We start from the raw sequence: 23,095 nt of genomic DNA, 5'->3' as shown, positions 1-23,095 counted from the left end.
AACCCAGACTCCTCCCCTCCACGTAGGGAGGGGGCTTCCCCTGCCTTCCGTGGAGCGCCACACGGCCGGCCATCAGGGGCCCTGGACACCCGTGTGTCGTGTTTCCACAGAGGCCCAGCCAGGGAGCAGCCCGGCTGGACGGGGACCTTTGCTCTCACCTCATGCCCTCGTGGTGAGGGTGCCCCTCCCAGTGGACGCAGACCCGCACAGCCCCCTGGAGATGCAGGGCACCAGGGGCCCCCACCTGCCTACTGCACCCTGCCGCTGGGCTTCCCTAGGGGGCACTGGGTGAGCGGGCTCCAAGCACAGCCTGCACGGACTGCGCTGCCCCATGGAGGTGGGGAGGCAGCCAGAGTGCCCCACGGAGGCCGGGCCGGGGGAGCGGGTTGGGGGCGGCTGGGGACCTCCCAGGGTCTGTCTCTCCAGAGGCACGCGGTTCACGTGAACACCCAGGGACACCCTGAGGGCCTGGGAGTTGGGGGGCTGGCCATGCTGTTGGCCGTGAGGCGGGCCGGTGTGCCTCCTGGCGGGGAGGGAGTGCTGGGCTGGCTGTGTGATGGCCTGCTTCCAATCTAGGGGTTTTGGCTGGGCCATCAGGGCCTCCGGGATGAACGGGGCCTGGGGGCAGGTGGCCCGTGAGAAGCTGTGGAACTGCAGGGTCAGCGGGAATGGCTCTGCCCTCAGCAAGGCCCCATTCTCCTCTCTTCCCACTCGGTCTCCTCTCTGAGTGTCCCTGTGTTGACAGCCAGCCCCGCAGGAGCAGGACTCTGACAAGGCCAACTTCTGGGCGGTCTGGGTCCTGAAGACCATGTCTGCGGCAGTGGGGGATGGGGCGGCTGGTGTGGAAAGCCGCCAACTGGCCAGCACCCCCAACCCGGGGGCCTCCGTGAACCTGGAGTCCACCTTCCCGCTGGTCTCGCTGCTACCCAGCGCCTCTGGCCTCTCGCGCTTCTACGGCTAGGGCGGGGTCGCTGACCACAGCGGACTGCACGCCCATGGTGCGCTGGACAGTCTTCGAGGATGCGGCCCCCCTCCCCCAGCCCTCCCCTGGACACAGCAGCCTCTCGGCAGAGGCAGGGTCTTCACTTCCCCCAGCGCCTCAGCCTGTGGGGCAGCCCCCACCCCAGCTGGCGGGTGCAGGGCTCTGCTGGGCCTGTGGCTCTGGCAGGGCCCCTGGGATGCAGGTAGGACCCCCTTCCCACGGTATAGGAGGCACACAATGACCTTGGCCTCCTGTGGCTGGGGGCAGGGACGGCCTGGGTGCACCCCCGATCTCCCCAGCCTCACCCAGAAGCCCAGACTGTCCCAGGCCCTCTCAGGGGGAAAATGCGCCCACCCTGCCATCCTACACTCTATGTCTGAGTCCCCCGGTGAGATGGAAGGAGAAAGTAAGGCTGCCTGCCAGTCAGTGCCTGCAAGCACATGATTTATTCTACAAAGGAGTGGGCTGCCCAGCCCAGACACCGCGTGGTTTGGTGATGCCTCTGGCTGCCACTTTCCTGAGGCCGGGAGATGAAACGCTGCCGGTTCCTGGCTCTGTGCCGGAGGCCTCGCTGGGCAGGCGGCCCCTGGGTAAGTGAGTGACGGGCCTTCTGTACCAAGTGAGACCCGACCCAGGCGGCACGTGGGTAAACCGTGCCGTGGAGTCTGCTGTGGGTGGACACTGCCGTCACGTGACTGCCCGCGGTGAGGGTCCGTGAGTGGCCTTGCTGTCAAAGCGAAGCTGGCGGTCCTGGAGGCGCTGACCAGATGCACCGCGTCCAAGAGCAGGTGGGGCTGGTCGGGGGAGTGACGCTGGCCAGGGTCGGGCTGCTGTCCAGGGCCGGCAGTAAAATGCGCTGTGCATCGGAGCGACGCTGTCCTGGGTGAGCCGGTGTCCGGTGACTGTCCCTGCAGCCCACGTGTCCCTGGTGCCTGTTGGACTCGGTGTGTGGGTCAGGCTCGCCACCCCATCACCTGACAGCCGGTCTCCTCCCTGAGACCCTTCAAGGAAACACACGTACAACCCCTCCCCCAGGCGGGGGGCGGGAGGTGGGGGGCGAGCTTTCGCTCCGCGAGGTCTGCGGAGGCGGACAGACCTCCGACCCGGCCCCTCCCCAGCGCTGCCCGGACCAGCCGCGCTCCTCAGCCGCTTTCGGTGCCCGAGCGCTAGCGAGCTGCGTCGGAGGACCCTTCTCGCTCCGAGCCACGCCCCACGAGCCCCAGTCCATTTCGGAGTAGCAAAGCCGGGTGACCAGCGGCGCCGCCCCCGGCCCTCGCCCCAGGCTTAATCTCCGCCGCTCTGCGGGGCCCCGGGTGGTACCGGGGTCTTTTTGAGGTTCTTCCTGGCCGGGGCCCTGTTCGCGCCGCCGTCGGCCGGGCCGTCTGAGGCGTCGTCGGTGGGCCTGGCGCCCGCCGCCAGGGCGTTCACAGTGCCCAGTGCCCGCAGCAGGGCCGGGCCTCGGGGGACGCGGGGCTCGCGGCGGGCGGCGGGTGGAGGCGGCAGCAGCGCGCGCAGGGCGTCCAGCTCGGCCCGCAGCTCCGCGCGCAGCGCCTCCAGCCCCGCGCCCAGCTCCGCGCGCATGGCCGCCAGGCCCTCCTGCAGCCGCCGCTCGCTCACCTCCAGGACACCCGCCGGGTAGGTGGCCCCGCCGCGCGGTTCGCCGCACACGGAGCACACGGAGCCGCGGCTGCGCTCCTCCGCCTGCTCCCCGGTCTCCGCCGCCCCCGCCGCGGCCCCCGCGCGCTCCACCAGCCGTAGCAGTCGGGGCGCGTCGGCCCGCGCCGCCGCCTCAGCCCGGAGCTGGCCCCGCAAGCGAGCCAGGCGGCCCGGGCCGCGGGCTTCGTCGGGGACCGGCCCATTGGGCTGCGGCCCCGGGTCCCGCCGGCGGCCCACCGCGCGTCGCAGCGCCTCGCCGGCGCCGTAAGCGCTGCGCGCCTGGACCCACGGGCGCCGGGGCTCTGCCGCCATCCTCTTGGCCACCGCCTCCACCGCCGCTTCCAGAGCCCGGCCGGGCCTGAGCCCCATCCTGCAGCCTAGCGACCAATGGGGCCCGGGCGACGCTCCGTGGAGAGGGCCCCGGGGGGACGGCTGTGGGAACGACCGAAGCCTCGCGGGATCCGGCCTGGGGCTCGGGGAACCCAGGCAGGCCTGAGACCCAAGGAGCCAAGGGAACGGCGCCGCGGGTATAAGCGTGCAGGGCTTGCCCGAGAGACCACGTTGTCAGTGGGTCCCCACAGGGGGCTTGGACAGGCTTCAGACAGAAGCGATGGGGACGTGGAGACACCCAAACCCAAACGGGGAACCGAGCTCATCCTCTGCTCAAAGCCACTGTCCCGGCCCACTCAGGGCAGGAAAACAAGTGCGGTCCCGGCCCCAGCCTCGCCCACTGGCCGAAGCCCCTCCTCCCACACCAGGTCCAGGCTCTGTCTGGAACCCCCTCACTCCAGTGCACTGCCGCCCCAGCCTTCGAGCTCTGCAGGGTCCCTGGTGCGCTCTTCTGGACCCCGGCCTCCGGAGGCTGCCGAGGCCCCGCCATCTCTCCCTGTCTGTGTGCTGGTCCCGTCCTCCTCCTCCTCCCAGCGACCCCTCTCCACCCCCTAGGCCTTTGCGTTGCCTGCCTGGGGGGAACCCCTGGGCCCCCTCTCCTGGCTGCCCCCACGCATCCCTTTGGAGCAGGGCAACCTTCCGGGACCAGCTCCCCACACCTGGTAACTTGGGCCCCTCCCCCACAGCACCCTGGCAGCCAGTGAAATGGCTCTGTTCTCTTGTCCACCTGCATCCACAGCAGGGTCCCCAGCGCGGCCCCTTGGTGCTGAGCGGGCTGGGTGTCGCCGGATGGGGTCCTTGGCTGAATGCATCTGGGGCTGAGGGTCCCAGGTGGGGCTACTCCCACCAACCGTGCACCTCTCGCTTGGCCTGGCGTTCGACGCCCTCACGGATCCCTGCTGGCTCTCCCGCCCCTCGCCTCCTCACCACTGCACCCCATTTATTCTCACCCTGCTGCCATGGTACCTGCATTATTGCCCCTGCCCACCCCAGGGCCACGGACAGGGCGCTGTGGGCCCCTCTGGAGGGCAGGATCCCCCCCCCCCCACCCAGGGCATGTTGTGCTTATGGCGCCAAGGGACTAGTTAGGGCTGTGGGTGCCCTGGGATTGCCCTGGCAAATTGTGGGTGGGGAGGGCCTGGCGAGGATCCAGGCTGCACTAGGAAGGGAGATGGCAAGATAGCTGATGGGGCCTGTGTCCCCGGGACCCCCCGGGAGACTCTCTGTAGCTCTGTACTCGTGTGTGTGTGTGTGTGTGTGTGTGTGCGCGCGCGTGCTCGCGCACATATGCATGTGATTGGGGGTGCAGTCGATCCTGTCCGTGGGCAGCCGTGGCCCCAGGTCACTGTGAAGGCCCCTCTCGTTTGCTCATTGACTCATTCAGTCCTCAGAGCCTGTCACCCTGGAAGGCACAGAGGGAGGAGAGAATACGGCCTCGGTCAACCCCCCGGCCCCTCACTCCTGCTGAGTCACTGGGCCCCGGGGGACCCCCAGCATCTGGCCCTGCTGTTCCCTGGAGCCTCGTTAACCATACCCCCCCCCACCCTCCCCTCCGTAATTAAAATATGGCTCACACAGGAGCCCTGGATTGCGTCCCCAGGCCCGCCAAGCCTGGCTATGTGATCCAGGCCTCTGCCCTCTCTGAATCTCGCCTGTGGCACCCAAGAGACCCTCAGATCCCCAGGAGGGGCCGCAGGGAGGCCCTGAGGGTGGGAGCAGACGTGGGGGAGACTCCAGGATTGCTGACCGGCAGGAGGGAGTGTGAGAGCTGCGGGGGGCGAGGGTGGGCGGCCTGGGCCCCGGGCAGACAGAGGCCAACAGATTGGGTGCGACGGGGGAAAAGACAGACAGGAGAGGATCCTGAGGGCCCCGTGGGTCCTGGTGGGGCGGAGACGTGTCGGCCACGGTGAGCAGGCCGGGCCGTCAGCACACCTCTGATCCTCAGAGGCCGCGTTCAGAGTCAGGAAGCCGGCTGTGGAGACCCCAGCCCAGGCTTCATCGGTGCAGGGCCAGGGCGAAGGCAAGGCCTGGGGTGAGGGCCGGGCTGGGGCGCCCAGCCGAGGCTGTGACCACGGCTGTCGTCCCTGCGGTGGAGGGACCTATGGGTGGTGGGGGGGGGTGTGCCACACCCAGGCCTGCTCTCCAGTTCCTCCCAGGAGCTCCTGGCGGGGGTCCTGCTAGGGAGGGAGGGCTCCCTGCACGGAGGTGCTGACAGGCCCAGCTTGTGCCCCACTGCACCCCCAGCCGAGTGCCAGGGCCAGGCCAGCCATGTCCGTGGGCAGCCACCAGCTCGGGCGTCCCCAGCCCGGCTCTGCACCTTTACACTGGCCCTCCCACTGGGCCCGGCGGGAGAGTAGCTGCCCATTAGCTCGGGGAGGAAGGGGGGCCTTGGGCTTCTCCATGCGGAGAAGGGGGGGCCGTCATGCCTTGGGGCTTCCCTGTGGTCACCCCTGAGCTGTTTTCAGAGCGGCCACCCAGCCTGGAGGTTTTCTTTCCTGGGGTCTGAGGGCGGTGAGGAGCCAGGGGGTATCGCTTGCTGATGGGGTTCTGGTGGCCGGGGGGGGAACCTCGGGGCTGTAACCTCAAGGTCCTCAGGGCAGTATCTGAAGTGCAGGTGCCCAGGTTCCACCTCTAGGAGGCATAGCGCGAGTGGCTGAACGCCCACCAGGCTCGGACCCGTCGGCTTCTCAGCAGAGCTGTGTAGGTGGTGAGGCAGGCGGTCCTGAAGCCAGCGGGGACCCGGCACAGGGGCCTGAAGGGGACAGGACCTCTGAGCAGGGCACCCACGGGGTGGGGGGGGTGGTCTCGGAGCTGCTCTTGGAGGGTGCGGTGTGGGCCGGGCTCTAGGCAGGGGTGGCACTCTTGGTCTGAGCCTCTGGAGGGTGAGCAAGGGAGGCTGGCTGGGCGGGGTCTGGACCTTGGGCCCTCGGGGAGAGAAGGCGAGGCTGTGGTGCCCTGCAGTGCCCAGCATGCAGGTTGCATGGCTGGGCCTCGGTGGGCTCAGTTGCAGGTCTGGCTCGACCCACCGCACACAGTAGGCCGCTTCGTCCTGCCTCACGGGCCATGGGTGGTCCCTGGGGCCTAGCGTGTCTCTCCCACCCCCCACCCACGTCAGAGCCCAGGACGCCTGAGGCCCGAGGGGCACTCCCTCCAAGACCAGCGCCTCCTTGAAAGACAGGGTCAGAGGGGGAGTGACTCACCCAGGGTCCCAGGGCAGGAACGGGGCTTCCTGTGGGGGCTGGACCCGGGCACACGGTGCCTCGGAACGCCCCCTGCCCACCAGGCCCTGGGACTGGGCCCTGGCCTCCTGGAGGTCCTGGCCACCCCGGCGTTCCCTGGGAGCCGCCCCGGGTCAGGTGGCTCTGCAGGGAGCAGCTCTCCACCCAGCGTTGACCTTGGCTGGCCTCAGTACCTGACGATGGCCTTGCTGTCTGGCCCTGGCGTCCGTGGCCTTCACTGTCAGGCCTGGCATGGCTCTGACCTCGCCCCGTGGCCAGGGGTCACCATCTGTCCCCATCGGATCTCTCCGTACCGACAGACTGGCCGTGCCCTTCCGCTCACGCCCTGTGGGCCGCCCCAGACCTCGGTGCCGCATGGGCGCCCTTCTCCAAACCTCGGCTTCGGCCCCGACCCCTCGGGTGGGGCTGTCACACCGTCCCGCTGCCCACGCCTTCCAACCCAGGGGCCCCCCCGCCCCCCCGCACAAAGCCCAGACTCCGGCTGGTCCGCCCCTGGCCTGTGTGTGTGCGGCTCTGAGCCTCAGGCCACGGCCACCCCCCAGAAAGCTGTGCAGAGCGGCCTCCTCCTGTTCGTGTCTGAGGAGCAAAGCCTGCTCGCGCCCGCGGGTTTTCGCTCCTGTTTGCCTTTCCTTTCACAGACAGCGCCTCTCCTGCAGCTTCTGGTCACCACCCGGGCCGAGCCTCCTCCGGGGAGCCGATTCCGGCGGCGTCTGAAGACTCGACCGCCACCGGCACTGTCTGCCCCGAGGTGGCGTCACACCCCACAGGGTGAGGGCTCAGACCCACACGACCGCCCCACCCCCTTCAGACGCCCTCAGGCTCTTCCATCCCGCGGCTGAAGAGCGCGGGTCTGAGCGTGCGGTCCTGGAGGCGCCGGCCCTCCGCCCAGGCCGGCCCAGGGCGCTGGTGCCCTCCTGGGGCGGATCCGCGCCCACAGTACCCAGAGCCCGGCCGTGTCTGAGCCCCGGAACTCCCGGCCCCTCAGTGCGCGGGGTTTCTACGCGGATGGAGACGCGGCCGTCTGCAGACCCCTGCCCACCCCACCGAAGCATGGCCGGCCCGCCCTCCAGTTCCCGGGGGTCCCGGGAAGGGTGCCCTGGAGCCTTGTCCACCCCAGTCAGAGGTCGTCCAGCCTGAACTCTCCACTCACCCACCAGGTGCGCATACAGACACACACCACACATGTACCCCCCACACACACACCATACACACATACACAACATACATACACACCATACACCCCACACACACCACACACATACACACCATATACCCCACACACACCACACATGCACCACACACACACACCATACACACACACACCATACACACACACACACACACACACCACACATACACACATACACACACACACACCACACACACACACACACCATACACACACACACACCATACACACATACACACACCATACACACACACACCATACACACACACACACCATACACACACACACACACCATACACACACACACCATACACACACACACACCATACACCCCACACACACCACACACATACACACCATATACCGGACACACACCACACATGCACCACACACACACACCATACACACACACACACCATACACACACACACAGCATACACACACACACACCCACCATACACACACACACACACACACACACACACCATACATACACACCATACACCCCACACACACCACACACATACACACCATATACCCGACACACACCACACATGCACCACACACACACACCATACACACACACACACAATACACAGCATACACCCCACACGCACCACACATGCACCACACACACACTATACACGCATACACACCATACACACACACCACACAATACACACCATACACACACACACACCATACACACACACCATACACCCCACACACCACACACACGCACACATACATACCACACACAAACCACACACACCACACAGACAGTACACACACACACTACATACACACACCGCACATATCACACATACACACGCCACACACACCCCGATGCAAGTGATTTCCGCAGCCTCGGGGGGCGGGGGGCGGGGGGCGGGAGGGGCGGGGCCAGAGCGCAGGGTACTGGCCCCATAACTACACTTCCCAGAAGACTGTGCTGCACGCACGTCAGAGCGGCTCCGGCCCTGACGCCCCTGCACGGCGCAAAGGCTCCTGGGAGTTGTGCGCGTCCGTTCCGCGCATGCGCCCGTCCCGCGGCGCCCCACAAGCGCTCCTTTGTGGTGGCAGCCGCGGTCTTCCCGTGGGAGGCGGGTCGGTTCGGCCGCGCGAGCTCCTGGCCCTTCGTCGGTCCGCCGGTCCGCCCCTCACCTTTGTGCCGCCCTCGCGACCCTCAGCTCGGGGCGGCTAAGCCCGAGACCTGGTCGACCCGCCCGGACCCGGGAGGCGTGACTGACATACTGGCGGGGCGCGCCATGGGGCGGGAGCGCAGCCCGACGCGCCCGGCGCCTGCGGAGCCCTCCTGACCCCGACCAGGGGCGCGGAACCGCCCCCGCGGGGCTGCGCGAGCGTCCCCAGCCCCGGGAGCCCGGCCTGCCCCTCCCCCAGCCGCGGCGGCCGTCGAGGGAGGGCGCCATGGACGCCCCGGAGACGCGGGGGACAGGTACGGTTGGCTTGTCGGACGCGGGCCTGGGTTTGCACGGGGAGGGCGGGGGGGGGGGGCTCCCTGGAAGCGCCCCAGAGTCAGGCCGCCCCCTCCTCCCGGTGGGCACGGGGACGGGAAGGACGCCGCGTTTCCTCTGTAAGTGGCATGCGCGAGACTCCGAGTAGCAGAATTAGCTCCAGGTTCTCTGGTTGTGCCGAAGCTGGGGCTCGCCTCTGACTCCCCTTGATTCTCCCTGGGCTGGGGGTGCCTGGTGGCTGTGAACGGAACAGCCCCGTAGACTCATTTGTCTTTCCCAGATCCTGCTCGTCTCCTCAAACACATTCCAGAAGATGTATTACCTCAGGGTCTCCCGGAAGCCAGGTCGGAGGTGAGTGACTGTCCTTTTTTTTTAACATCTGGTTCTTTATGAGGAGGATTGCCTTCCTCTTTCCATCACCCAGGCCATACAGTCATCCAGGGACCCCCGATCTGGGTGCCTGTGGTGCAGTCCTCAGGAAGCTCTGGGTATGCGTGGTGAGGGGGCAGGTCCGGTGACGCCCTGGTGCGCCCTCCAGGTGCGTGTCGCTTCCAGCCTGGTACAGCCCAGCGGTCGGCCGTCGCTCAGGACTGCTGTGTGCCCAGCACTGTGCCGGGGGCTCTCCGTGGTGGTTTCAGTGCCACCCACACCTAGTAGGTGACCGCTCCCATGAGATCACTTGGCTTATCTGCACACGCAGGCCCATGGGATGTTTTGCTGTGGTTGATCCTTGTTCGGGGGCGTTTTCTGGGAGTAAGTTCGGTAAGAGGGCGTGGAACAGCTGATGGGAGGGCTGGGTTGCAGCGCTGGGGGTCCCAGTGACGGTAGAGCGAGCGTCCAGATATGCTTTTTCTCTGTACCCGGTTCCTGACACAAGGCCTTCGTGGAAAATCGTGGAATTATGGAGGCGTTCAGGGCTCTGAAGGGAGTTGGCCTTGGGGCCGCTTCTGCAGCTGAGTGAAGCACAAATCACTCCTTTTACAGACTTTGGGTATTTGCTCATCATCTTGCTCCACCACCTACCCCTGTCTATCCTTCCCAGTGTTCAGAAAGGTGCAGTTGATAGAGACAGTATGGGTGAAAAGCTTAGAGAGTTGAGAGTCCTTTGTCATTTTTAGGATTTGGTAATTCTGTTAACCTGTCACTTGAAAGGTAGAAATGACTCTTAAAACATGTATGGTGAGACGGGCCCAGCTTCTGCAATGTTAGAATGTTCTGTAAAACACTCAGGAGACATGATGAACACATGTGATAGATATATGGTCCTTGGTGGGTCATAGACCCAAAATTCTGTCAAGGGCATTTGGAAATGTATTTCATATAGCTTTGTATCACTATTTAACTTCATGGGTTTGATGATGGCACTGTGACTGTGTAGAGAACATCTGTGGGAAGTACAGGCTGAAGAACGTAGGCCGAGATGTTCTGATGTCTGAGGGAAAAGTGCGGTGTGTGTTGGGAGCGCCACCTCGGAGGCACTCCCCTCCTTGTGCACAGACGTTAATCCTGAAGCGCCAGCTTCCCAGGGCTTTGGATAGCTGGTCCTCTGTGTGAAGTGCCTCCTCCCACAACAGTCTCGTACTGTGGCCCGGGTGCTTCCCGGCCGGGACATCCTCGTGGTCTGTTCTGACTCCTTTGCAAGTTGCATTACCAAGTCTGCCTTTGATTCCACACCCTTTTGCTCCCTGCCGTGCAAAATGAAGTCACACCGGACGTGGGCTTCTCCCGGTAGGTTGGGAGTGCCCCTAGAAAGTCTTCAACGTGGCTCAGATGCTGCTTTTGCCTGTTGACACCCCCACACTGAAGCCATGTAGCTGCTGAGAGCTCTGTTCTGGGATCTCGTTTCTGCCCCTTCCCACCTTCTCTCTGCTTTTACCATCTTGTTTCATCCCTGAGCGCCTCGGCTGTGGACACAGTCTCAGCGTGTCCTCATTCCCACCTTCTTGTCTCCCTGAAGTCCAGTGGGGTTTTTGTATCAGGCCTGTTGTTGCTGTTCAGTCGCTAAGACGTATCCAACTCTGCAACCCCATGGACTGCAGCTTGCCAGCCTCTCCTGTACCTCACTATCTCTTGGAGTTTGCTTAGATTTATGTCCATTCAGTCAGTGATGCCATCCAACCATCTCATCTCCTGTCGTCCCCTTCTCCTCCTGCCCTCAATTTTTCCCAGCCTCAGGGTCTTTTCCAGTGAGTCAGTTCTTCGCATCAGGTGGCCAAAGTAGTGGAGCTTCAGCTTTAGCATCAGTCCTTCCAACGAATATTCTGGGTTGATTTCCTTTAGGACTGACTGGTTTGATCTTCTTGCTGTCCAAGGGACTCTCAAGAGTCTTCTCCAGCACCACAGTTCAAAAGCATCAGTTCTTCTGTGCTCAGCCTTCTTAACGTTCAGTTCTCACATGCATACACGACTGGTAGAAAAACCATGACTTTGACTGTGAGGACCTTTGTCAGTAATGTCTCTGCTTTTTAATACACTGTCTAGGTTGGTTATAGCTTTTCTTCCAAGGAGCAATTGTCTTTTAATTTCATGGCTTCAGTCACTGTCTGCAGTTATTTTGGAACCCAGGAAAATAGAATGTGTCACTGTTTCCATATTTTCCCCATCTATTTGCCATGAAGTGATGGGGCTGGATGCTGTGATCTTAGTTTTTTGAATCTTGAGTTTTAAACCAGCTTTTTCACTCTCCTCTTTCAACTTCATCAAGAGGCTCTTCAGTTCCTCTTTGTTTTCTGCCAATAGAGTATTATCATCTGCGTATCTGAGATTGTTGATATTTCTCCTGGCAATCTGGATACCAGTTTGAGATTCATCTAGCCCAGCATTTTGCACGATGTGCTCTGCATGTAAGTTAAATAAGCAGGGTGAAAATATATACCCTTGATGCTCTCCTTTCCCAATTTTGAACCAGTCCATTGCTCCATGCAAAGTTCTAACTGTTACTTCTTGACCTGCATACAGGTTTCTCAGGAGACAGGTGAGGTGGTCTGGCATTTTCATCTCTTTAAGATTTTTCCATAGTTTATTGTGATCCACACAGTCAAAGGCATAGTCAGTGAAGCAGGAGTAGATGTTTTTTGGAATTCTGTTGCTTTTTCTGTGATCCAGTGAAGTTGGCAATTTCATCTCTGATTCCTCTGACTTTTCTTTCTTTCTTTTTTTTCTTTCCTCTGCTTTTTCTAAACTCAGCTTGTACATCTGGAGGTTCTCGGTTCACATACCGTTGAAACCTAGCTGAAGGATTTTGAGCATTACCTTGCTCGCTTGTGAAATGAGTGCAATTGTGTGGTAGTTTGAACATTCTTGGACATTGCACTCCTTTAGGATTAGAATGAAAATTGACCTTTTCCAGTCCTGTGGCCACGGCTGAGTTTTCCAAATTTGCTGGCATATTGAGTGTAGCACTTCAGCTGCAGCATCTTTTAGGATCTGAAATAGCTCAGCTGGAATTCCACCGCCTCCTCCAGTTTGTTTGTAGTGATGCTTCCTAAGGCTCACTTGACTTCACACTCCAGGATATCTGGCTCTAGGTAAGTGACCACACCACACATGGATAACCGGGTCATTAAGAGCTTCTTTGTACAGTTCTGTGCATTATTGCCACCTTTTCTTAATCTCTTTTGCTTCTGTTATGTCCTTACTGTTTCTGTCCTTTATTGTGCCTGTTTTTGCATGAAATCAGTTCAGTTCGTGTCCAGCTCTTTGCGACCCCATGGACTGCAGCATGCCCAGCCTCCCTGTCCATCACCAATTCCCGGAGTTTACTCAAACTCTGTTGAGTCGGTGATGCCATCCAGCCATCTCATCCTCTGTTGTCCCTTTCTCTTTCCATCTTAAATCTTTCCCAGCATCAGGGTCTTTTCCAAGGAGTCAGTTCTTCGCATCAGGTGGCCGAAGTATTGGAGCTTCAGCTTCAGCATCAGTCCTTCCAATGAACATTCAGGACTGATTTCCTTTAGGATGGACTGGTTGGAACATTGCATGAAATGTTCCCTTGGTATCTCTAATATTCTTGAAGAGATCTCTAGTCTTTCCAAGGTATTGGAGCTTCAGTATCAGTCCTTATCATGAATATTCAGGGTTGATTTCCTTTAGGAGTGACTGATTGGATCTCCTTGCAGTCCACAGAACTCTCGAGTCTTCTCCAACACCACAGTCGAAAGCACTGATTCTTTGCTGCTCAGCCTTCTTTATGGTCAGACTTACTGAGGTATGATTATACACAGGAAGAGTTCTCCAGTTTTATACATGTAGGATTTGGTGAGTTTTGGCACATGCATATAGTTGTGTAAGCACCACAGTCAGGAGAGAACTTTTCCATCACCCAGAAAGTCCCTTCATGCCCCTTTATAGTCCATCTTCTCCACCTGTCCCCTTGGCAACCAAAATAATTTTGCCTTTTGGAGAATTTCACATGGAATTATATATGTGATTTTGTTTTTGACTTATCTCACTTAGCATGATGCTTTTGCATCCATGTCCTGATTTGAGTCAGCAACTTGCTCCTTTTGATTGCTGAATGAGACTGCACTCCGTTTTAGGTTGCTGGGCTGCCTTAACAAAATGCCACAGATTCGGTGGCTCAGGCAGCAGACGTGTGTTGTCCCCTAGTTCTGGAGGCTCGAAGTCTGAGGTCAGGGTGTTGGTAGGTTTCTTCTGAGCAGCTCTCCTTGGTTTGTAGAGGGCGCTTCTCTGTGTCCTCACATGTCCTTCCCTCTGTACGTATCTGTGTCCAAGTTTCATTTTTCTTATCAGGACAGTAGTCTTATGTCAGGGCCCATTCTAATGACCTCGTTTACCTTAATTACCTCTTTAAAGACCCCATCTTCAAGTCAAGTCACATTCTAACATATTGGAACTTAGGGCTTCAACAAACTAATGTGGAGGGGACATGGTTCTGCACATAACACCATTGTACATGTACCCCACTATTTGTTTATCTGCTCACCATTTGATGAACGTTTAGGGGTTGATTCCAGGTTTAGGCTATTACAAATAAGCCTACTATAAATATTGACATACGCGTTACAGGTGTGTTTCTTCTCTTGCATAAATACTCAAGAGTAGGATGGCTGAATCATATAGTAAATATATGTTTAATTATTCATCTTTGTGAAGAACCTTCTTTTGGTTTCATTGATTTTTCTCTGTCGCTTTTCTTTTCTCTTTTCACTGATTTCTGATTCTTATTTCTTTCTTTCACTTTGGTTTCTTCAAGTTGAAACTTAAGTATTGATTTGATACCTGTTCTCACGTAGCATTCACTGCTACATTCACTGCTATAAAGTTCATTCTAAGTCCTCTTTAGGTATATGCTGAAAATTTTGGTATGTTTTATTTTCCTTTTTCAGTTCAAAGAAGTTTCTACAATTGTTTGGTGATTTCTCCTTCAGCTTCATATTATTTAGGAGTCTGTTAATTCTAAATAGGTGGAGGACTTTCCAGGTGTCTGCTATTGTTTCTAATTATGCTATAATCAGAGAAGGAACTGTGTATGATTTGAAATCTTTCAAATTTACTGAGACTTGCTTTATTACCCAGCCTGTGGTTTATCTTAGTAAATGTTCTGTGTGCACTTGAAAAGAATGTGTATCCTGCTTTTGTGGGCTAGAGTGTTTTGTAAATACCAAGTCAACATTGGATCATGGTGTCATTCAGGTGTTCCGTGTTCTGACGTTTTCTGCTTGTGTATCGCGTCAGTTACTGGGCGAGACCGTCGTCCGGATCATCTAGTGTAATTGTGGGTTTCTCTGTTTCTATTTTCATCTCGTCTTTAAACGTGCTTTTGGGTGCTGGGTGCCGTTGCTGCACGGGCTTGTGTCTGGCTGTGAAGGGCGAGGGCTACTCCCGAGTTGTGCCGCACGGGCTTTGTGTTGTGGAGCGTGGGCCCTAGCGGAGAAGGCAGTGGCAACCCACTGCAGCGGCCTTGCCTGGAGGATCCCAGGGACGGGGGAGCCTGGCGGGCTGCCGTCTGTGGGGTCGCGCAGAGCCGGACACGGCCGAGGTGGCTTAGCAGCAGCAGCGGAGCCCTAGGTGCGCGGGCTCATGGCTGTGGCCCACGAGCTCAGCTGCTCCGCGGCACGTGGGGTCTTCTAGATCACGGACCAAACCCGTGTCTCCTGCAGGACAGTCACTAGCACGGAGCCGCCAGGCAGCCTGTTTTCAGCCCTGTCAGGTCTTGGTTTGTGCACTTGGAGGCTCTGCTGACAGGTTCATCTTTGTTTGCAGTTCTTGTGAGCTCGTCATGAATCGATCCTATAGTAATGATCACTACATAATCATGTAATTATGAGTTATCTCTGGTATCCCTGGCTCTGAAATCTTTGTCTGATGTTGATGTAGCTACCTCGGTTTTTTTTTGATTCACGTTGACAGAGTGTATCTTTTTCTGTCTTTTTTCACTTTTAATCTGTCTTAGTCTTTGTATTTAAATTGGATTGTGTAGCTGGCATGTGGTTGGGTTTTGCTGTTTAACTTCATTTTGACAGTCTCCCAGTTTTACTTGGGGTATTTATTCATATTTTACTTGATCTTAGCCAAAAGGCCGAGAAGCGATTATTATTCACATTTCATATGATTATTGGTGTGCTTTAATTTGTAGCCGCCCTTGTGCTGTTTCTTTTCTCTATCTTGTGTCTTTGATTCTGTTTCGCCCTTAACACCGTCTTTTGAGGTAAATAAATACTGTTTTATGAAACGCTTATTAAATCTTCTGACTTTATTAGCTTTTCCTTTTAGTTACTTGGTTGGATTCTGGACAGAGTGAATTTTTTAAGGCTTTTATTGCAGTATGGTCACCTTACAAAGTGAATCAGCCTTGTGCATACACGTAGGCTCTCTGTTTTGGATTTCCTTCCGTTCAGGTGGCCTCAGCGCTGAGTGGAGCCTCTGTGCCGTGGCGCAGGCTCTCCTCCGTTGGGCTTTATCCGTGGCGCTGCGTGCGCGTCAGCCCCAGTCTCCCACTTTGTCCCTCCCTTTTCCCCTTTGGTGTCCATGTTTGTTCTCGGACAGAGTGAATTTTACTTTCTTGAGTGTTGGGTTTAATTCCTTACATGTTCTGGGACGCGGTGAAATTACTTAGTATGTCGTTGGATCTTTCTGAGGCTCTTAGGTTTCAGTGTGACCCCAGAGAAGGCTTTAATCTCCGGCTAACCTTGCCCAGAACACCGGGGTTCCGGAGCAGAGTCACACGGAGAGTCACTGGGGCTTTCAGGACGCTTGGAGCTGGGGTGACCGAGGAGGGCCCTGCAGACCAGGGGCCAGTGTTGGGGGAGGGTGGGAGCAGGTTAAGCCAGGGACATGGCCCAGGGAGAGCAGGAGGCCTGGCAGGAAGAAGTGGGGGGCAAGCAGGAAGGACACGGAGGGGTCCAGGGTTCGCCCTCAGGGCGCAGTGCGGCGCCTGTCCGGGGCTGGAGCCGTTTGTGTCGACAGCACAGCCTTCCAGCCACACTCAGGACGGCTTCCGGGGCCTCCGCTGCTGAGCTCCCCCGTCACCCAGGAACACAGGTGGACTCCGCCATCCTGGTGAGAGAGAGAGAACACGTGTGTCCTTCCAGGAGTCCGTGACTTTCAAGGACGTGGCCGTGGACTTTACCCAGGAGGAGTGGGGCCAACTGGACTCCCCCCAGAGGGCCCTGTACCGGGATGTGATGCTGGAAAACTACCAGAACCTTCTCTCCCTGGGTAAGATGGTGCCCAAGGTGAGGAGGCCAGGTCCCGTCTCCCCTAGGGGCTGGGCCTGGCAGGACGTGGGCTCCTGTCTCTACCCTTGGCCCTTGTGGTGCCATTGGCATCTTTGCCTGCAGGTGGGGCCTGGAGGAGAGGGAGGGAGGTGGACAGGCCCCGGGAGCCCGGCCTGCCCTGGAGGGGGCGTCAGTCCCTGTGGGGTCCTCAGACCCACAGGTCAGCGTGGATTCCCCATCTGAGCCCCCTTCCTCGGGGCTGGCACACAGGACGCCCAGAGCCCTGTCGCTTCCTCCCCATGCAGGGCCTCCGGTCTGCAAGCCAGACGTCATCTCCCACCTGGAGCGAGGCGAGGAGCCATGGCAGGCTCCCAGAGATGGGCCTGCGGGGCCGGGTCCAGGTGAGCGGGGTGTGGAGGCAGAGCCTCTCCCCACTGCCCCTGTGGTCCGCTGCCGGCTCCCTCTGCACCTGCTCGGCCCCTCCTGCCTCCCTTCCCCGAGCACACACTGAGCACTGACTGTGTGCCGGGACCCGCGCTGGGGGCACAGTGAACGGAACGGACACAGCCGGTTGCCTTGAGCTGGAGGGAGACAGGAGCATCTGCACGTGGAATGTTCACACGTGGGGCTGTCAGTGCGGGCTCCTCCACCCGCCGACCTGCTCCTCACAGAGCGGCCTGGCTTTCACGAGACTCCGGCCTGCCTGCCGTGTCCTCCACCTGGCGCCCTGCCCATTGCCTGGCCTTCTCACGCCCCACCCACTCCCCACCGCCCCACCTCCGTGCCCCCACCCCCCACTCCCCCGGCCGGCCCTGCTGCCTCGCCTACCGCCCCGCCCCTGCACCAGCGCGAACTCGCTCACCTATGCTCTGGGCACGTCCCGCCCTGAGCCCTGGCGCTGCCCCTCCGCATGCTCTCAGAGGGTGGTCTCTCCCTTCCTTCCAGAACCGGGATGGGAACCCCGGCCTGCAGTGGAGACGCTTGTTTACAAGGAAGAGCCGCCCTGGGAGCCGATCGCAGACGGGCCGGCGAGGTCCAGTGTGCACAACCCCGGCTTCAGCAGTGAGTGTCCCTGGGGGTGCCTGGCGACTGCTCTGGCCCGAGGCGAAGCCGCCTACGCAGGTGCTGGGTCTGCCGAGGAGCGCTGGCAGGGCCGCTATGAGTCCAAGGAGGCACTTGGCCTGCAGAGCGCCCTGCCGGCCCAGCCCAGCCTTCCCGCGGAAGGAGCCTCTCCAGAAAGCCAGCCTGGGAGGGTGCGGTCCACCAGGGCCAGGAGCCAGCGCCGGAGCCAGGGTGCGGGGAGCGGCCCGTTCGCCTGCGGCGAGTGCGGCAAGGCCTTCCAGCGGAGCGCGGCGCTGGCGCTGCATCAGCGCTGGCACGCGCGGGAGAAGGCCTACAAGTGCAGCGAGTGCGGCAAGGCCTTCAGCTGGAGCACCACCCTCCTGGAGCACCGGCGCGTGCACACCGGCGAGAAGCCCTTCCTCTGCGGCCAGTGCGGCAAGGCCTTCAGCTGCCACTCCTCCCTCAACGTGCACCGGCGCGCGCACACCGGCGAGCGGCCGTACAAGTGCGGCCAGTGCGCCAAGGCCTTCAGCTGCAGCTCGCTGCTGGCCATGCACCTGCGCGTGCACACGGGGGAGCGGCCCTACCGCTGCGGGGAGTGCGGCAAGGCCTTCAACCAGCGGACGCACCTCACGCGCCACCGCCGCGTGCACACGGGCGAGAAGCCCTACCGCTGCGGCGCCTGCGGCCGGGCCTTCGCCTGCCACTCGTCGCTGACGGCGCATGAGAAGCTGCACAGCGGGGACAAGCCCTTCCGCTGCGGCGACTGCCAGAAGGCCTTCAGCAGCCGCTCGCGCCTGACGTTGCACCAGCGCGCGCACACCGGCGAGCGGCCGTACAAGTGCGGCCAGTGCGCCAAGGCCTTCAGCTGCCACTCGTACCTGGCGGTGCACCAGCGCGTGCACAGCGGCGAGAGGCCCTTCCGCTGCGACGAGTGCGGCAAGGCCTTCAGCTCCCACTCCTACCTGATCGTGCACCAGCGCGTGCACACGGGCGAGAAGCCCTTCGACTGCAGCCGCTGCTGGAAGGCCTTCAGCTGCCACTCGTCGCTCATTGTGCACCAGCGCGTGCACACCGGCGAGAAGCCCTACAAGTGCGGCCAGTGTGGCCGGGCCTTCAGCCAGAACCACTGTCTCATTAAGCATCAGAAGACCCACTCGGCGGAGAAGCCCTTCAAGTGTCACGAGTGCGGCGAGGTGTTCGGCTGGAGCGGGCCTCTGGCGGAGCACCGCAGGCTCCATGGAGGGGAGAAGCCCTTCACTGTCCAGTTGGACCAGCGCTTGCTGAGTACCTACTACGTGCCCGGCGGCCTGCTGGGCCCAGGGGCCTCGGGCGGGAGCAACGTGGGCCGGGTCGATGCCCTGGATGTGGCTGAGTTCCTGGGTGTGGCCCCACCCTCAGCCAGCAGGACTTTCCCGCTTGGGAGCAACCCCGGAAATTAACTCCTGTGTGTGTGTAACGCACCGTCCTGCCACCTGAAACACGCCTAGAGGCTGTGGGCTGCTGGAGAGGGAGCCCGTAGGAGAGTGCTGAGACCGCCTGAGCGTGTCCTGTCCTCTCCCCTGACATTTGGACGGCGGGGAGGGAGCGCTCTCCTCAGGTGAAGGGGGGCCCTGTCCTCGCTTCCTTGATTTCCACCGCGAGTTTCTTCTGTAATCTCTTTGATGTTTAACCTGATAATTAAAGGGGAGAGAAAACAGGAGAATCACAAACAGTATTACTTTTTTTTTTTTAACAGTATTACTTCTAAGTGAACTCTGCTCCGGGAGGGGAGAATAGGTTCAGATGGTGGGCATTTGGAAAGAAGCAAATTCCCCGAACTCTCCACACTCATGTGTTAGTGGCCGAGCAGCCCAGCGTCCTGTCTGTCCACCCTGTCCATGGCGGAAGCAGGCTTCGTACCCCGGGCTGGCAAAGCCCCACGGTGCTCAGCCTCCGAGAGGCGATATGCCTGGTGGTCCCGGAGAGGGAGAAGGATGGCGTCCCTCTGGGGCTTGGTTGTGACTCGGTCATCCCACTCACATTTTAGAGCAGAGACCAGCTGCCTGCCCACATCTGTACGGAGCGCTGGAGTCTATGATACATTTATTAAAGTATGTTTGGAGGCTGAATAACCACATTTCAGAAAACAGGGAATTAAGGGAAGAGACACCCACAATTCTTACTAAAACTGCATTTCGCACTTTGGCATGTCACCTTCTGCTTTGTGATGGTGCGTCTTCACGTTTCTGTAAACACGGTGTGCACCGTCTGTCGTTTTGGTCCCCAGCGTCCTCACCGAATGACCAGCCTTTCCCCAGCAGAGCCCTGCTGTCTTTGGAGCTGAGGTTCTGGGTGGGGCGGGCTGTTCTGTTAGCTGCTTTTCCGTTGGATGCGAAGTTATTTCCAAGCTGTCACTATTATAAACTATCCTTCATACACCATCTTTTTGCATTCTTCTTTAACATTGTCCTACGGTAAATTACTAAAAGTGACAGTTTTAAGATAAGGGAACTATGTACTACATCATTCCAGTATGGTTTTAGTTGTGTGAGAACAAAAGTGACACTGAGTGTGAGGAGAGCTGGTGACAGCGGTTGGGCACCACCCGGTCCTGGAGGCTCGGGCTGGTCCCGCCGGCCTGGCTTCTGGGCCCTTCAGCGTCCCTGGAGCTGGCTGCAAGCCCTTCCCTGCAGGAAACAGGGAAGCTCTGACAACTTCATTGGTAAAAAACAAATAGAATTTAGCTTTGATTGTTACCATACTTCTCTTAGTTTAAAAGAAATTTACATACAAATTACCCCTGCCCCCACCCCCCCACCCCCCCAGCATATATACACACTGCTGCTGCCTGCCTGGCGGGCTGCTAGGGCCGCCATCAGCTGATGTCAGCACCTTACCACTTCGAGCGACACCTTTTGATAATGTTCAGTTGCTCGGTGTCTGACTTTGCAACCCCATGGACTGCAGCACGCCAGGTTTCCCTGTCCTTCACCGTCTCCCAGAGCTTGCTCAAACTCATGTCCATTGAGTTGGTGATGCCATCCAACCATCTCATTCTCTGTCATCCCCTTCTCCTCCCACCCTCAATCTTTGCCATCATCAGGGTCTTTTCCAGTGAGTCAGTTCTTTGCATCATGTGGCCAAAGTATTGGAACTTCAGCATCAGTCCTTCCAATGAATATTCAGTATTGATTTCTTTTGGGATTGATTGGTGGTCTAGCAGTCCAAGGGAATCAAGAGTCTTCTCCAATACCACAGTTTGAAAACATCAATTCTTTGGCATTCAGCCTTAAGGTCCAATTCTCACATCCATACATGACTACTGGAAAACCCGTAACTTTGACTATATGGACCTTTGCCAGCAAAGTAACATCTTTGTTTCTTAATATACTGTTGATGTTTGTCAGCTTTTCCAAGAAGCAAGTGTCTTAATTTCATGGCTGCTGTCACCATCTGCAGTGATTTTGGAGCCCAAGAGAATAAAGTCTGTCACTGTTTCAATTTTTCCTCCATCTATTTGCTTTGAAGTGATGGGACCAGATGATATGATCTAGTTTTTTTAATGTTGTTTTGAGTCAGCTTTTTCACTCTCCTTGTTCACCTTCATCAAGAGGCTCTTTAGTTCTTCACTTTCTGCCATAAGGGTGGTGTCGTCTGCACATCTGAGATGACTGATATTTCTCCCGGCAGTCTTGATTCCAACTTGTGTTCATCAAGGCTGGCATTTCGCATGATGTACTCTGCCTAGAAGTTAAAGAAGCAAGGTGCCAATATACAGCCTTGACATACTCTTTTCCCAATTTGGAACCAGTCTGTTGTCTGGTTCTAACTGTTGCTTCTTGACCTGCATACAGGTGTCTCAGGAGGCAGGTAAGGTGGTCTGGTATTCCCAGCTCTTTAAAAATTTTGAAATGGAACATGTTTTTATTACTGTTCTTTCTTCAAGAAAACCATTGAAAATGCCCTTTGGCCCTCCTTCCATCGATGTCTCAGTGCTCTTTTATTTACATACAAACTTTGTTTTCTCATCATACACATAATACGTGTATATTGAAGAAATTGGGGGGGAAATCAGATGTACCAGAATTAAAACAATCCTCAGTTCACAGTCATGGCCTGGAGATGCATTTACTCCTGTTTTTTCTCTGCATGTATACACTTTTTTAAGTGTAAAGGGCTTTATTATAAGCAAAATTATTTAAGTCAATAAATTTTTAAGAAATTATACGTGTTCTGATTCATTCTACTGCCAATCACCTTACCTTCCCCAGTGTTTGAGTCATAATCTTCAAAATAGCCCTTCCAGAAAGAATTTCAGCTCAGTCCACAGTTGTAAGAGTCAATCCACGATTCTTTTAGTTGGACTTCTTTGATCTCCAATACAATATGGACACTTCAAAAACCCCCCACCTGTAATCACTGGGACCCAGTGTCCTCAAGCAGTGTACTGGCAGACTGTACTTAGGGTCAGCTGAGAAGGCTCTGCCTGGCTCTGGATTTCAGACATCCTCTGAACATGTTTTAGGGCTTCTCTGGCGGCTCAGTGATAAAGAATCTGCCTGCCAATGCAGGAGACGAGGGTTTGATCCCTGGGTCAGGAAGATCCCGGGCTAAAGGCAATGGCTATCCACTCCAGTATCCTTGCCTGGGAAATCCCACGGATAGAGGAGCCTGGTGGGCTACAGTCCGTGGGGTCATGAAGAGTCTGACATGACTTAGCAACAAACGTACATTAAGTGCAAACCATGGTCACTCCTAAGCTGCCACAGCCGAGAACCGCTAGTATATGCTAATACGTGAGGTCAAAAGCAGTTTGGGGACGCTCCTGGGGGTCCAGGGTTGACACTGCAGACTTCCACTGCCAGGGGCACGGGACCGGCCCCTGGTCAGGGAACTGAGGTCCCACAGGTCACAAGCGCAGCCAAAGAAAAGTCTGTTAGGTTTTCATAGCTTATTAGCAACTCTGTTTGCTATTTTCTCCCCTTAGCTCTAACACTGCCTCTGAATAAACGGAACCACGTGGTTACTCTGTGAGGTGACCACAGCCATGTCAGTCTACAGAAAAAGCTCCATCAGGATACAGTTCAACTACACACGTGTTCTCCCTCTCCCGGCCATGCCACGCAGCCCATGGGCTCTCAGCTCCCCAGTCAGGGATCGAGCCCTTGCCCTCTGCATGGAAAGCTCAGAGTCTTAACCCCTGGCTCACCAGGGAGGTTCCCACATGCTTTTTTCTCAAAACTGCATCCATACTCTGTGTGTTATCTTTATCCTTTTCCACTTAACATTTTATGATGAGCATTTTCCACGTTACAAGAGATTTTTCAAAGACCATGTTGGTGGCCTCGTCAGTTCTCTGTCTTGCGGCTGGACCGTGACTTTCCTCTCCCTCAGTGTCGGCCAGCACAGTCACCTGAACCATTAGAACTTCTGGGACATGA

The 23,095-nt window shown here is 57.9% G+C and overlaps 2 protein-coding genes across 4 annotated transcripts; one reads left to right on the top strand and one right to left on the bottom strand.

Annotated features, from left to right (window-relative positions):
- Positions 1 to 1,399: 1,399 nt before the first annotated feature.
- On the bottom strand, positions 1,400 to 3,095 carry LOC139037862 (protein FAM246C). The gene has a single exon (XM_070475764.1). The coding sequence runs from the start codon at positions 3,005 to 3,007 to the stop codon at positions 2,267 to 2,269; it is 741 nt and encodes a 246-aa protein (XP_070331865.1). The 5' UTR covers positions 3,008 to 3,095; the 3' UTR covers positions 1,400 to 2,266.
- ZNF74 (zinc finger protein 74) lies at positions 1,445 to 19,384 on the top strand. Of its 3 annotated transcripts, XM_070475763.1 has the most exons (7): positions 1,445 to 1,572; positions 6,906 to 7,035; positions 8,647 to 8,912; positions 9,212 to 9,282; positions 16,485 to 16,611; positions 16,916 to 17,011; positions 17,556 to 19,384. In XM_070475763.1, exons 3-7 carry the CDS (start codon positions 8,885 to 8,887, stop codon positions 19,112 to 19,114), a joined length of 1,881 nt encoding a protein of 626 aa, XP_070331864.1. In that variant the 5' UTR covers positions 1,445 to 1,572; positions 6,906 to 7,035; positions 8,647 to 8,884; the 3' UTR covers positions 19,115 to 19,384. The 3 variants fall into 3 exon arrangements, with proteins under 3 accessions (XP_070331864.1, XP_070331863.1, XP_020759122.2); XM_070475762.1 differs by lacking the exons at positions 1,445 to 1,572; positions 6,906 to 7,035 and adding an exon at positions 7,055 to 7,424; XM_020903463.2 differs by lacking the exons at positions 1,445 to 1,572; positions 6,906 to 7,035 and having other exon boundaries at positions 8,443 to 8,912; positions 16,427 to 16,611.
- The last annotated feature ends 3,711 nt before the right edge of the window (positions 19,385 to 23,095 follow it).

This window comes from Odocoileus virginianus, chromosome 12 (assembly GCF_023699985.2).
Source record: "Odocoileus virginianus isolate 20LAN1187 ecotype Illinois chromosome 12, Ovbor_1.2, whole genome shotgun sequence".
Lineage (NCBI taxonomy): Eukaryota > Metazoa > Chordata > Mammalia > Artiodactyla > Cervidae > Odocoileus > Odocoileus virginianus.
This window is presented reverse-complemented; position numbering and strand designations above follow the sequence as displayed.